General features: G+C 35.6%; 1 protein-coding gene across 2 annotated transcripts; it reads left to right on the top strand.

Moving 5' to 3' along the window:
- The first annotated feature begins 3471 nt into the window (after positions 1–3471).
- On the top strand, positions 3472–14085 carry LOC135204167 (progesterone-induced-blocking factor 1-like). Of its 2 annotated transcripts, XM_064234210.1 has the most exons (7): positions 3473–3628; positions 6002–6133; positions 6385–6508; positions 7827–8018; positions 8525–8641; positions 9549–9669; positions 11681–14085. In XM_064234210.1, exons 3-7 carry the CDS (start codon positions 6414–6416, stop codon positions 13256–13258), a joined length of 2103 nt encoding a protein of 700 aa, XP_064090280.1. In that variant the 5' UTR covers positions 3473–3628; positions 6002–6133; positions 6385–6413; the 3' UTR covers positions 13259–14085. The 2 variants fall into 2 exon arrangements, with proteins under 2 accessions (XP_064090281.1, XP_064090280.1); XM_064234211.1 differs by lacking the exon at positions 6002–6133 and having other exon boundaries at positions 3472–3628.
- Positions 14086–14304: the final 219 nt, after the last annotated feature.

Here is a 14304-nt window from a genome sequence, read left to right as displayed (position 1 = left end):
TTGATATTTTAGTTGCTATTTAATCCAGCTTGATATTTTAGTTGCCATTTAATCCAGCTTGATTTTTGAGTTGCCATTTAATCCAGCTTGATTTTTGAGTTGCCATTTAATCCAGCTTGATTTTTAAGTTGACATTTAATCCAGCTTGATATTTTAGTTGCCATTTAATCCAGCTTGATTTTTGAGTTGCTACTTAATCCAGCTTGATTTTTGAGTTGCTACTTAATCCAGCTTGATTTTTGAGTTGCTACTTATCCATTGATTTTTGAGTTGTCATTTAATCCTCTTGATTTTTGAGTTGCCATTTAATCCAGCTTGATTTTTTAGTTGCCATTTAATCCAGCTTGATATTTTTTTTTAGTTACCATTTAATCCAGCTTGACTTTTGAGTTGCTACTTAATCCAGCTTGATTTTTGAGTTGCCATTTAATCCGGCTTGATTTTTGAGTTGCCATTTAATCCAGCTTGATTTTTACTGACCATTTAATCCAGCTTGATATTTTAGTTGCCATTTAATCCAGCTTGATTTTTGAGTTGCCATTTAATCCAGCTTGATTTTTACTGACCATTTAATCCAGCTTGATTTTTAAGTTGCCATTTAATCCAGCTTGATATTTTAGTTCCCATTTAATCCAGCTTGATTTTTGAGTTGCCATTTAGTCCAGCTTGATTTTTAAGTTGCCATCTAATACAGCTTGATATTTTAGTTGCCATTGAATCCAGCTTGATTTATGAGTTGCCATTTAATCCAGCTTGATTTTTGAGTTGCCATTTAATCCAGCTTAATTTTTGAGATGCCATTTAATCCAGCTGATTTTTACTGACCATTTAATCCAGCTTGATTTTTATTTACCATTTATCCATCACACTTTATAGACAGGGCCTAGGTATGCACACAGTGCTTTCATAGCGAATATGATTTTGAATTTTCATTGCTTGCCTTTTATATTCTCTCCGTTTCAGTTAAAATATTCTACGATTTCCAAGGCTGTCGTGGCCCTTCATTTACGTAGTTTCTGACGCGGGATTAGTTCTTCTGAACTGACCTCTTCAGTTCTACGCTGATCCACTGCCATCTTGAATTCAAAATGGCGGTGGCTGATCGCGCCTTTCATCCGGGCATTTTCCGTTACTGTTAAAGCATCGAGCTGAGCATATTACCCTAGCTTTCATTACATCTATATCCCTCAGTACGACAACTGCTTTCCCTTTCCGAATTCATTCATAAACCTCTTCTTGCCGATCCAGTCATGTTCCCTCACTTCTTTCAGCTATTGAAAGACGTTTAGCTCCTCTTTCTACGACCTCCGCAATAACAAGGGGCAACCGTTTCTCTCCCGCTGTCGTATTGACAGCTGCTTTTATGGCTGATATTCATCATCCCTTTGCAATGTTCCCAAAAAGCTTACGACTTCAGGTAAGGCGATTTTGTTTACTGGTTACGTAAACGTATTTGTGGCATTGTTTCCAGTCTGTGATTCCACGGCACAACAATTGTTACCCATCGTGATTGGGAAGAGCCCTTGATATCGCAACGGGATGATGATGATGAAATATCTATTCATCCCAGCTAGAGCAACAAGGAGATTATGACTGCAATTGCAGATTAATATTGGTGACCTTTGCTCTTATGAAAAGCTTACATGCAGACGAGAATTAATGTTAACTGTTTTTGTTTCCCTTCTTTCCGTGCCCTTTTTTTTCACGTTGTTCTTGAATGATCATGCTCTGAGGTTTCTACTACCGCCCGCCAGTATTCTCCCCCACCCCCCCACTCGCCATCGACTGACAAAAATCAGACCATTTTTCCTGGTTATGTATGGTCCTCTAATTTGATTGAAATTCTTTTATATTTTTTCTAAATAGATACGGGAAAATATGTCTCGCTAATAAGATAATCAATGTATTATTTTCCTTTCGTACTTTCCTCGAGGGTTATTTCGTTGTGTTTATGAGTGTTTACAAAATTGCTGTTTTATGCGTATATGCAATAAACATGTATAAAATACTCACAACAAACTTTAAGTACTAGAACAGATAACATATTCTGACACACAGACTTTAATTACACGTATGCGTAATGTATGTGTATTTATATCACTGGATACACAAACATACATGTGCGATGTTATGAAGCATCCTTACTGTCCCTTTATATGAATAAGAGGTCATTCTTCAAATATTAGAAAAGCTAAAAGATCACTGGACAAACGTACCGTGAGCTAGAGTTCATGTGTGAAACTAGTACAGTTCTTACCCCTTGAATCCTGGCTCTTTCTCCCACTTGAAACGTCAACCCTTCCCCTTGCAGAGATTGTATTCGATCCATACCTCGGTCCTCGGGCCAGTAAGTCATGGGTGGAGTCAAAATAACCTGGGTCTCTGTTGGTTGTCCAGATTCCAGAGATAATCAGGCTTCTTCTTAAGGGCCTGTGCTGGCTACCAGCTTTATATAAACCACCAACCACCACTGCAGTATTCATGGGTGAGTCAGTTAGCTTTGGAGGGAATTATGATGAGGGACTCATGTGACATATAATCAGCGTTGCCAGATATGTAAGAAAAGAGGAGAATGGTTTGGGAGTATGGTGAACTATTCAATGTGCAAGAGAAAGGAAAGTAAGGGAATACTAAATCAGACTGACTGACTGGTCAATTTTTTTAGCGTATGCATTTCTTCACTGTAGTAATCCGTTTGATATATGTTAATGTATACACAATCTTGTGAACAAAAACAACAACAACAACAACAACAACAACAACAACAACAACAACAACAATAATAATAATAATAATAATAATAATAATAATAATAATAATAATAATAATAATAATAATAATAATAATAATGGATCTGCGAAGCCATCCATATTTAAAATGTTAAAAATAGTTTTTGGCTAAAACGTAAGACGTAAGACAAAATCGATTGAAAATTAGTAATCATTTAAAAGAACTTTTGATAACCCACCGTGGAAATTGAATAAAAGCAAGAGTTCGAACTTTTGGTTTCATTGTGTCTTTACAGAAAGAACGCCGAGTCAATATTATTTACATGACCTATTCATCTATAACCAGAAAGAAAGAATTATGAGAAAGGTGGCAAATATGCGAAATCTTTGTATTTATATAATGAGTCATACGGAAAGAATGCTAATTTCTCTGAAAGAAACCCTATTACTGCTATTTCTCTTGAATAGTAATAGGGCAAACTCTAATACTGAGCGATAGTGAAAGCCATTTTTTTTAGATAGTTAATTAGACGTACAAGAAAAAGAAATGTGATAAAAATGTACTTTTAGTTCAAGACAATCTTCTTATAAACAATACCTAGAGTTGACTACATTAAGTCAAACTGGCTATTATGGCGGATAGTAAGCTTCGCATGTTCTAATTATTTAATGAAAGGGGTTTCAAGGAAAATTTATTAAGGAAGAGGGAGAAAATGATAAGAAAAAAACAAGAGCATTGGAAGTAACTGAACACTGGATGGGCCGTTCAAAAGGCTCTGACTTGAGTGACGAGTCTCGTCTCTCCTGTCAAACAAACGGAAGACGTTTGAAACTTCTAAATGTTTTCGAGTTGCGGGACAGAATTGTTGCTGCCGGGATGAACAATATTCACATTTTGCGTGAGTTAACCACGAAACAGCTTAGGAATTTGGGGCATTTTAAACTTTAGTAAATTTTGCACTACTACCTAGGTAACCTAAAGCCATTAGGGCGTAGGCTAGACTACGTTTGGACATACCTACCTACGAGCTAGCTAGGTAAGTAGGCAGGCAAAACTAGCATCTGCTTCAAGGCTAAGTTCTGTGATAGTTACCTATGTGGTACAGCTAGTGTACCGTGGATTGCTAGCATAAATAAGTACCGGTTGGCTACTGTAGCGGGCGAATGAAGCTTTGAGGTTAGGGCTAGGCTATACTAGACTAGGTACCTTTAGGCTATTCCTCGTAGTAGGTAAGCATTTCAAAGTGAACTTTACCTAACTAGACTAGCCTTTACACAACCTAACCTTGGACGCCGTGTCCTACCCTGTCCGGGAGGGCTTAACACCCGACCCCCACGTAATTTGTTACCCCCTACTGTGCATTCTACCTGACCTAGGCTAGCCAGGTTAGGTAAGTACCAGTAGGCTACTGTAGCTTAATCAAGGCTAGCCTGTACAGTAATGTGGTAGAATGCAGAAGAAGAGTTCATGAATTAGGCCTACTTTTGGGTGTTCAGTGGCCTCAAAGGCCCCCCACCCAGTTTAAGATGCGGCATCCAAGGTTAGGTAGGTTAGGTAAAGTTGAGTTTCGATAGGTTAGGGTAAAAAACCGCATGGTACAGGGGTGGACCATGTACGATCAATGTGTACAACCCCAAAAAAAGTACATTATAACGCGTCCTGACATCGGAGATGGGCATCAGACGCGACATTTTGTTGGTGAGAAAAGGAGCTAAAGACCTCTACTCTGGTGTCAGGACGCGTTATAATGTACTTTTCTTGGGGTTGTACATATTGATCGTACATGGTCCACCCCTGTACCATGCGGTTTTTTACCCTATATTCTCCCTAAAATGCTTACTAATCTTACATTATCCCTGACCCCAACTCTGCATTCACACAGTAGTCCATTGGTCAAAAACAATACGAACTGGATATTGGCACGGCAGCCATATCCTGATTGCGATAGTTATTGGTATGGCTGTGAATTGTGCATGCGCGAACCCTTGTTTACCGCCTTAGGCATATCAGTGACAGCAAGAAACTGATGACCTACCAACGTGAACCATGTAATAATACATCAGTTTTCACCAAAAAACAGATGTTTTTAGGTTTCAACAAGCTGAAAAAGGCAATAGACATCTACGAAGAGTCAGACTTCCAGAAATTGTATATCCGTAGGTCACGAACGATCAAACCGTCCCTGAAAAGAGCTCCGAAGAGGAGATTCAAAGAAGATTTGAGGCCTAGCTAGTAAAGTAGTGCAGCAGTTAGCAGTGCGTCCAATATGGGAAACATGCTATTAATATAGACTTGCTTTGGATGATTACTTATGATTGATTAGGCTGTTTACCAGAGGATCGACTTTGTAAGTTTTCCTTACTTACCACCATGAATACAACAGAGCACGATTTCTGTGTACTTCAAATCTTCTTTGAATCTCCTCTTTGGAGCTCTTTTTAGGGCCAATTCGATCATTCTTGACCTATGGATATACAATTTCTATAAGTTTGACTCTTTCTAAACATCAGATAATTAGTTTAGTTTTATTTTTCATGTATATTGTCAAAATCTAAGTATGTTTAAGTATTATTGTGATTTTTTTTATATTTTCATTTACTGTCAAAATATTTTGGTGCTTTGGTTATGACAGTACGTATGGTGCTTCACTTTAACATTTTGAATTGAACATGTTCAGCGAAACAATTCATTTCGACTATTATTACTACTGTCGCTGATCTTCTAGTGCTGTACCTATAGCTCTTAGCAACAGTGTATGACAACCGCTGCATGATTAGCAAACTAGTAAACCTAACTGCCGTACCTACAGGAAGTCAAGAACGCAATACGGCACCAATGATAGAATCTGACTTACCCCCACCACACTATGTTATTTGTACGGCAGGAAGTCTGAAATTGACGCATGCGCAATTCACAGTTGTACCAATATCTATCTTGATCAGTATATGGGTGCCATACCAATATCCTGTGCCAAAACAATAACCATCCACATGTCAAACAAGATAAGTTTGAGAGGTGCCTTGAATAGTGTAATGAAAGTCTCACAGGATTTATTATAGTATACCTTGAATGACCTAATAATATCATTGTTATTGTGGGAATACAATCAATCGCCTTTTATAAACTAGCCTTTCTCCTTGCTGTTTTTTTTTTATTGTGTGGCATTTATATATGTACATATATTTATTTTTCTCTACATGCATTTGAATAAGAAAATTGAATGCCTTATGTCCATGGTGTATAACCAGTTTTTATTGTTCTGCATTGGTAGGACCTGCAAGAAGTGTGCATGAGAGGTCCGGCTTCTTCCCCTGACATTTCGTGGTGCTCCTACCACCTTTAATTGAAGTGCTGGCCTATTAGAATGTGTCTTTTGAACAGAATTGCCTGCCTTTTTTCTTATGTAAATACATACTTTTTTATTATCTTTTTGGCTGTTTATTGAGTAAGCTTTACTGCTTGTAACCAAACTTTAACATCAAGCTTTCACTGATTGGTTAGCTCTAGAATTGAAAAATATGCAATTTTTTGTGACAAGTCATTAAAAATTAGTTGGTTTTGGAGGTAATTTGAGGTCTGGAAATTTATGTAAGCGAGACCTTGTGATATGGTATTTGAAATTTAATTGACTGAAGTAAATGTTTGTTTTAACAGATGCCTATGAAAATGTGTAAGTTGCCAAGATGTCTGGTGAAGCAAGTGTTGAGGTATCAGTCCCGACAGATTTAACTGTGACAAGTGATGGTGAAAGTGAAGTGGGATATGCAGCAAGTAGAAGGTAAAGGAGCATTTTGTTCTTGCAGCTGTTCTCTTCTGATTATTTCAGAATAACTTTTTTTGATTTATTAAAGGTTCCAGTCAATCATTAACGTGACCTCATAGATGTTTTATGGTACGTACATGTATCTCCATTATCCTATATGAATTCAGGTTATACTAATGAAGAAGGACTTTAAAATCACTGAAAACACCATTGACTGATTAGCGGTTGCAAGGACAAGCTATTCTTATGGTATATACATCGTGAGCTATGGGCTCATTCCCAGAAGCAGTACTGTATGTTGCTCATCAAAATGTATTTCATTTGTTTAATGGACGAGGTTAATAAATGTACGATTTTGTTTCCCATTACATAATCATGGATAATGTATTCAATCATTTTTGTTGTCAGGTTCATTTTATGTTCAAAAATTTTATTATAAAAGTGAAGTCCTACTGATATAATGATAACATTTGCAGCATAATGCCTGTATTTTAATTATATGTAGTACATGTGGAATGTTCATGCCTTACTGAGCTGAAACTTGCTCACTTCATATTTTATCATCTCCATATAAGAAATTTGATTGCTTTTTATTTGGAATTTTGGCTTCATTGTTATAGAAAGTTTTTATTTCCTTTTATTTCAAAGAAAATTTCCTGGACAGACATCACTGTTGTTCCAGTGAGAATACAAACTTTCATCTTTTATATGGTTTACCTTTGACAGAAGAATAGCAACAAGGTAGTTAACTTTCAGTGGATGAGTAAAGGAACATATGGCAACATTAGTTCGTGGCAGCAAATTCAAATGTCATTGTGTGTGTTTCAGTTTTTTGTAATGACCTAATTGCATTGAATTTATGTCTAGAATAATTAATGCCTTAGCTATAAGGAGAGTCTAGTGCTAATACTGACAAGCTTTATAGTATTCCAGTGGAAAATTAGGTTTCTATGGTAAACCCAATGAAAATGGTGAAAACATAGCCACCACCAAAGCTTGTTCTCTCCTCTAGCGCTTTGAGCACTTAGACATCATCCGTGAGGTAAGGTCTGTGCTACATGGTGTATGGTGTTATTTATTTGTAATTTTCTTTTCATTTTTAATTATTTCTAATAGTGTGCATAAATTTAATACATTAAAAAGATGGCAACATTTTTAACCATAAAATGACTTATTGTAAAGTGTATATGAACATGTATACTATTAGCAATGTTATGGGTTTGCTTATAGAGGTTTATAGGGTATCTAAGTCAATTTTTTTCAGTTCTACTTTTTATGAGGCCATTAGATGGTGTTTTATTTCATTTCCTTAACCTCTTTCCTTATTTTTCAGACATGCAAGAGAGCTTCAGGCATTGGCAGCTGACAGAGCAGAGCTACAACGCACGGTAGAAAAGCAAAAGCTTGAACTCCAGAGCAGAGATGCTCAGATAGCTGCTCTAAATGCACAGCATGAGGTAGCTATTGCAAATGCAATTGCACAGAAAAACAATGAAATCAGTTCTAGGCAGATTCAAGTTAACAGGTATGGTTTAAAATTATGAGACAGTAGGATATTTCCAGTAGAATAAGTGAAATTCAGCCTTTATAAAATTATGGCTGCAACACGAAAGTTTGTGTGCACCCACAGTATTCCTAAAATTCTTAATTTTAAATTTTGTGGGAATCAGACTTAGGATTCCTGCCCTGCTTCCTGTCTTTCCTTAGCTATAACCTTCCATCCTTTAGGAGCAAGGTCTGTTGGTAGTTCAAGATGAAGCCTTTTCTTGGTTTTGTATGCCTTGGTTAAATGAGGGCATTTACTTGCCCATACCATTTTCCTTTGGATTTAGTAAAAGACAGTGTTAATGTTTCTGATAAATCATCATGCACAGTGTCTAATGCCTATAGAAATCATTTGTCAGTGTATATCATCAATTCCCTTAATTGTAAAAGAAAGGTAGTCAAAATATATTGCAAAACTTAGCAAGTAGACTTATGGTGCCTTGCCTTTACATTATGTATTGACATAATTAAAATCATATCTTACAGGCTGGAAGCTGAATTGCTAAGAACTAAAGAGGAGTTGAACACAATCCATGAACGAGCAGCAAGGGAACTTGCGCAGCTCACACAGAAATGTGCAGTCTTCCAGCAAAATCAGAAAAGGTATTTTGTTCAACTAAATAGTAAATTTGTCTGCTGACTTATAAAATATTTTGTTCATTGGTGTATCTGACATTAATTACAAATTGAATCGGTTTTGTGTTGTAATTCTTGTTAAATCTCGATATCTACTGATAACACGTTGCTTCCAGAACAGATTCTTTTTCAAGAGCCAAAATGGTTATTGCTTTATTTACTCCAAGATTAAGTTGAATCAGCTAAAAGAAGCTTCAAAAATAATTGTACTATCTAAATTAAAACATTAAATTGTCATATTAATGAAATTTGCTGTTTCTTGTAGTATGTTAATCCACTGTATACCATAGAAGCAGTTTTTTTTCCATATGTAAGGTAACCCTGTCAAAAGTCAATAACCCAAACTGACTAATCTCTTCTGGGTAGAGAATTTCAAATACTTAGGATGTATGTACTACGTACTTTAAATCAGGAAAATGTAAGATAAAATAAAAAATAATGATCTGCTGAACTGTAAAAAGGCTAGAGGTGATATTTTGTTCAGAAGCGCAGGCGAATCAAATAGAAATGAGGTGGATTTTGTGATCTAGCCGTTTGAAAGGTTGGAAAATGAAGAAATTAGAAGTGCTGGAGTGGTAGATAAGGTAGCTTTGATAATAGAGTTAGGGAAGAGGTGGAAAGTGTTTTGTGGTAGAAGGCCAAAAGGTAGGCAAAGGATTAAGTGGATTGATAACGTAATGGCAGGTATGAAGCAGAGGGGTAGAGTAGATGAAGATGCTCTTGATAGAAATGGTTGGAGAGGATGCATCAATGCAGCTGAAACTGACCCCCTAGCTTAGGGATATTGATGGGGGTGATTAAGATTTTGTTAACCTTTATGTGTAAATCTTTCAGTCACAAGTAAATGCTACTTTACAGAACCCTTTTTTTTCAGATTGATGTTACGACAGGATGAGATAAAATCTTCCTTGTCAAATCTTGAGCTGTCTGAAGAGGAGTTTGTTCGTCTACGTTCTATTCCTGTCCAACAGTTAACATTGCAGCAGTATACTTCGGTAAACAGTTACATATCTGTTAATATGTTATCCTTTTAATTTAAGGTAAATGAGATTCTGGCCTAAGATGTAGACAAATGATTTGGATGGCATTTGGCATTATAAAGTATTTTGCTAAAAGCATATTTGAATTATTTCTTAGCCATAGGTGATTTTCTGGTCTAAAATCAGAATTTTTTTAATGGTCAAGTGAATCCTGTCCAATTTATACCAAAACACTTACAGTGAGCCCCCATTGTACCTGTAGTGGAATTTGCTATAGAACTTGGCTCATAGTGAGAAGCAATACTAATACAGTACTATTGTACACAGAATTCTCTTTCTCTCTCACCAATTTTTTTATAAGTGGATTATTGTTTTAAGTTGTTGAAATAAAGGGTCAGAAATGTAAAGAAGACATTGTTACACAACAAAGTCATAATGTATAGTGCCCGTTTGTTTTGACACAAAATGTCTTCAGACAAACTTTTTCTGCAGGAAGTATATCTCCAGTCTCCGACACAAACAATGCACATGCACCTTAAGGTCTGTATGGTCACAGCTGACAACCAAACTCAATTTTTTTTTTTCTCTGTATGCACACACTTGCTTCTAATATTCTACTTCTGAAGTGGATTATTGTCAATTAGTATTATTTAACCTTTCATGTCATCTATTGGCATATTTGCTGTTTACAAACCCATAATCATGATAGCCATGGTATGCAATTTTATATTTCCCAGATATGTAGCTTCTGATGTCTTGAAGGCAGAAGAAGAATAGATAGATAATTAATCACTGGATTAGTGCATGCATGCACACTACTTTTGCCCTTCAGTAGAAGGAAACAATCAGCTCTTTTATTTAAAAAAAGTTTTCTTATGTATCAAATAACAAAGTTACTGATGCTCAAAGTGTGCATATTGCTGAATGTATTTTCATCCACTTTAAAATTGTCGCTCTTTGTTTGATTGCTGGATGCCTCATGATTGGTGTGGTTTTGATGATACTGTAGTTTAATACATATTACTTTAACAAGATTAGAGTCAGATTTCTAGACTTAAAGGATTCACTTGAAGAGTATGTTTGTACTTAAAAGATGAGAAATTGGACCAAGGTCGAGTTAAAGATGGATGTCTGAGTAAAGAGGAAGAGACCAAAGAAAATGTGAAAAGTAAAAGAGAAAGACCACTGCAGCTAGGGCCAAAAGGGACATGGCAAAAACCATTAGTGTCATTTGCAGTGTTCCACCTAAGGTTCATTGTAAGGGGCTGCCTCACAGAGTTTATATGAAATGTGAGAGTAACTGATAATACCTTAGGATCTGTATGGTACATGGAAGGTCTGACAGTATTTTTTGTTTTTTGTTTTTTTTGAGAAATAAAGACTGGTTAATATGGAAAATAGGAACATGAATGCAGGCATATACAATGTGATTCATTGGTTTGTGTGAAAACTTTTTTGTGCTATAAAACAAACTATTTTTATGACTAATGAAATTTCAACCTGCAGCAAATAATGAATCTTTCCAGTTCTTTAAATTATCCAATTACTATAATATTAAAGTTAAGCCGTACAGTATTAGTAAACTTACACTAATTTATCATTTTTTTTAGCAATCTTTTGGACTAGCTCTATGAGAGATAAGATTTTCAGTTTCTTTTTTCCTCTCTTTGGTAATGTCATTATTGTTTATATATGGTATATGTGTTCCTTTCTACTGTCCTTTTCTTCCGTTTACTTGTAATTTACAAAGATTACTACTATACTATATTGTGCTCCAGTAATGGTCAAACAAGTCCAGAATTCTGAAATGTCTAGGGGTAATATGTTGTTTGGTTGTCTTTGATATTTGCCAATGGTAATGCATAGTAGAATTATAAGTAGCTTTCAAAAAATAAACTATTATTAAATGTGTATATCAAATTTAATAATACTGTATTTCATATTTAATAATACGTACAGAAATGTCTTTTATTTTTACACACAAATCCGACTGTTTCAATTTACCATATTTCCTATTTTCTTGCAGCTGCGGGTCTATGAGCTCGTGTGGCCTCTAAGATTGAAAGTGAAGGAACTAGAATCAGTTCGGAATTCTCTTGAAAGCATGATTAATAACAAGAATTTGGACTTGAAATCCAAAACTGAGCTTTGTCAGAAATTACAAAAGGATATTGAAGAACTGCAGCATAAATCTGAACACTATGCTAGTCAATTGATTGGTCTCAGAGATGAACAAAGGACTGATGACTTTAAGGTAAGGAATTTTAATAGGATAAAAACAGAGAGGGATCAGTTTGAAGAGGAGAAAAATTCTAGCGCTAAGAAAGTATGTGAGTTGGAATTAATGGTTGCAACACTGAAAAAAGAGCGTAATATTTTGGAAGAGAGATACAGTGAGTATAAGGCCAAATCAAGAAAACAAGAAAGTGAGTTAGATCACTGTCAGAATGACCTAACTGATACAAAATCAAAGCTTGATAAAGTAAATGAAGAGCTTCGTTCAGTTTCCAGAAGTTTGCGTCAAGAAAGAGAGCGGTGCGAAGAGCTTCATGAAAAGTATGTTTCATCCCGAGGAGAAGTAACTTCACTCACTGAAAACAACCAAGATCTCCACCATGAGGTGAAGCTCCTGAGAGAGAAACATCATGCTTGCATTGTAGAATGTACTAATTTGCAAAGTAAAGTGGATCTGTTTACAGCAAAAAATGAGGAGTTGACTAATGATGTTGATAAGTATAAGACAAAGTATGATACAGAAGTCAAAGCCCTTGAATGGCAGCTTAAAGAATTTAAAGAAAGCAACATGACTCTTTCAAAATCACATGACAGTTTATTAAGTGACAATTCAAAATTCCGACAAGAAATTCAGGATCTAGAACTTGCATTACATAAAGAGAAGCTTTTAAGAGAAAGGGAAACTGTATCATTGAAGGAGGAACTGAAAAAGTTTAAACAAAGTCTTAAAGAATATCAAGCTCTTGAAGATGAGTATGCAAAGAATATAAAAGCAGCAGCTGCCCTCCCTGAGGATCAAGCCAGCACTTCAATTGGCAGAATTCTTCCTGGTCATGCCCTTGCAGGAAATAAGGCAGTAGAGCAGAGTGTTCAGTTAACAAGGAGAATTCTTTTATTGGAAAGACAGAATACAGAGGCAGCTACCACAATCCAAAAGCTTACTGATGTATTAGAACAGCTTAAAGGTAAAGTTGCTTCCTATAAAAGTGCTTTGAGCTTAGCTGGGCAGCCCTATGCAACTGTTTTAGAACGTGTTGCTTCATTAGATGACCAGGTGACAACGTTACAAGACGCTTTGAATTTCAATTCTGTGTCAAAAAAAACATTAGAGGAAGAAAATAAATCATTAATGAGAGATGTAGCAAACTTACAGCAAGCATTAGAAAATCAGACTTTACAGAACAATGAATTACGTGCAATAAAACAACATTTGATTAATATAAAACAGACTGTTAGTCAGTTTTCCCCTCAGCAAACACGTGACTTGGATGGGGACGCACCTGGCACTCCAATTAGGGAAGAACCACAAAAGTCTCCAGCCAAGGCAATCATTATAACCAAAAATCTCCCTGGAAGGTACCTACAGTGATATATCTTTTAGACTGGTAAAGCTGTATCTTAGCTACAAGTGATCTTATTAGTTTTAGAATGAAGTTCTTGCATTTTTTATGATGTGTTATTCCGATGCTATTTTTATAATTACAAAATATGGTTATAGTGCAAAGTTTATTTTATGGTCAGAATTTTAAGTAACTAAAGATTTTATAAGATGAAGATTTTATATGGTAAACTGTGGCTGATGCTTCGAACTAGTTTTTATATTCAGGGATGGCATGATATTTTTAAATACCAGTAACTAACTGGCTTTACCATTCACCGAAATTTTTAGCTTTTATATACCATTTATGCTTATGCTAAACAGTATACTTGCTTAATGTGAGTTTGTAAAATGTGAAACACTAGTATTTCAGTCAGGCTCAGAAAACAATTTTTCGCTCTGAAATACATCATAGAGTATAAAGCTATAAAATTATAGATACGTATTGTAATTGTGAACCTCATATGAAATACATACTCCTTTGTTACACATCTCCATCAATTGCTGAATTTGACAAAGAAGTTGTGCAAGGAGGCAGCAAGTCCACTTACAGGACTTAGAGTATCAGTAGTCAAGATGATGCCTTGATCATTGGAATAATTTCCTGAAACGTGATTGGGATCCAGAAGCAATAAGAAATCACCTTTGCAAATGAAATTGATTCTTTCAGACCATGGGATAAATACCAGGGTATTTTGAGGCAACTTGGCCTCTGTATCAAGAAACATGGGAAAGTCCTAATAGGCACTTGGATCTCCCCATCATTAAATTTCTTGGGAAGGTCTTAACATTTAGACTCACTCATAAGTGTTTTGCAACATGTTCCATAAGTTTTTGTTCGCCTAACAACAATTTATTCTTTTGATATATACAAAAGAATAAATTGGAATGTGTTTTTATTATTTAATTTTGGTTAATCATACAGTTAACAATATAAAAAAGAATGGTGAATGAAAAAATCATATTACGAAAAATAACTAAACATTTAGACAAATTTTGTGCCAGATAATTGGGCACGAGTCAGAAGAAACTATTTG

The sequence above is a fragment of the Macrobrachium nipponense genome, chromosome 44, assembly GCF_015104395.2.
Source record: "Macrobrachium nipponense isolate FS-2020 chromosome 44, ASM1510439v2, whole genome shotgun sequence".
Lineage (NCBI taxonomy): Eukaryota > Metazoa > Arthropoda > Malacostraca > Decapoda > Palaemonidae > Macrobrachium > Macrobrachium nipponense.
This window is presented reverse-complemented; position numbering and strand designations above follow the sequence as displayed.

Coding starts and splice junctions, on each gene's coding strand:
- LOC135204167 (XM_064234211.1), top strand. CDS start 6,414: ATGTCTGGTGAAGCAAGTGTTGAGGTATCAGTCCCGACAGATTTAACT. Junction 8,019..8,524: donor AGGCAGATTCAAGTTAACAG/GTATGGTTTAAA, acceptor CATATCTTACAG/GCTGGAAGCTGAATTGCTAA. Junction 8,642..9,548: donor TTCCAGCAAAATCAGAAAAG/GTATTTTGTTCA, acceptor CTTTTTTTTCAG/ATTGATGTTACGACAGGATG.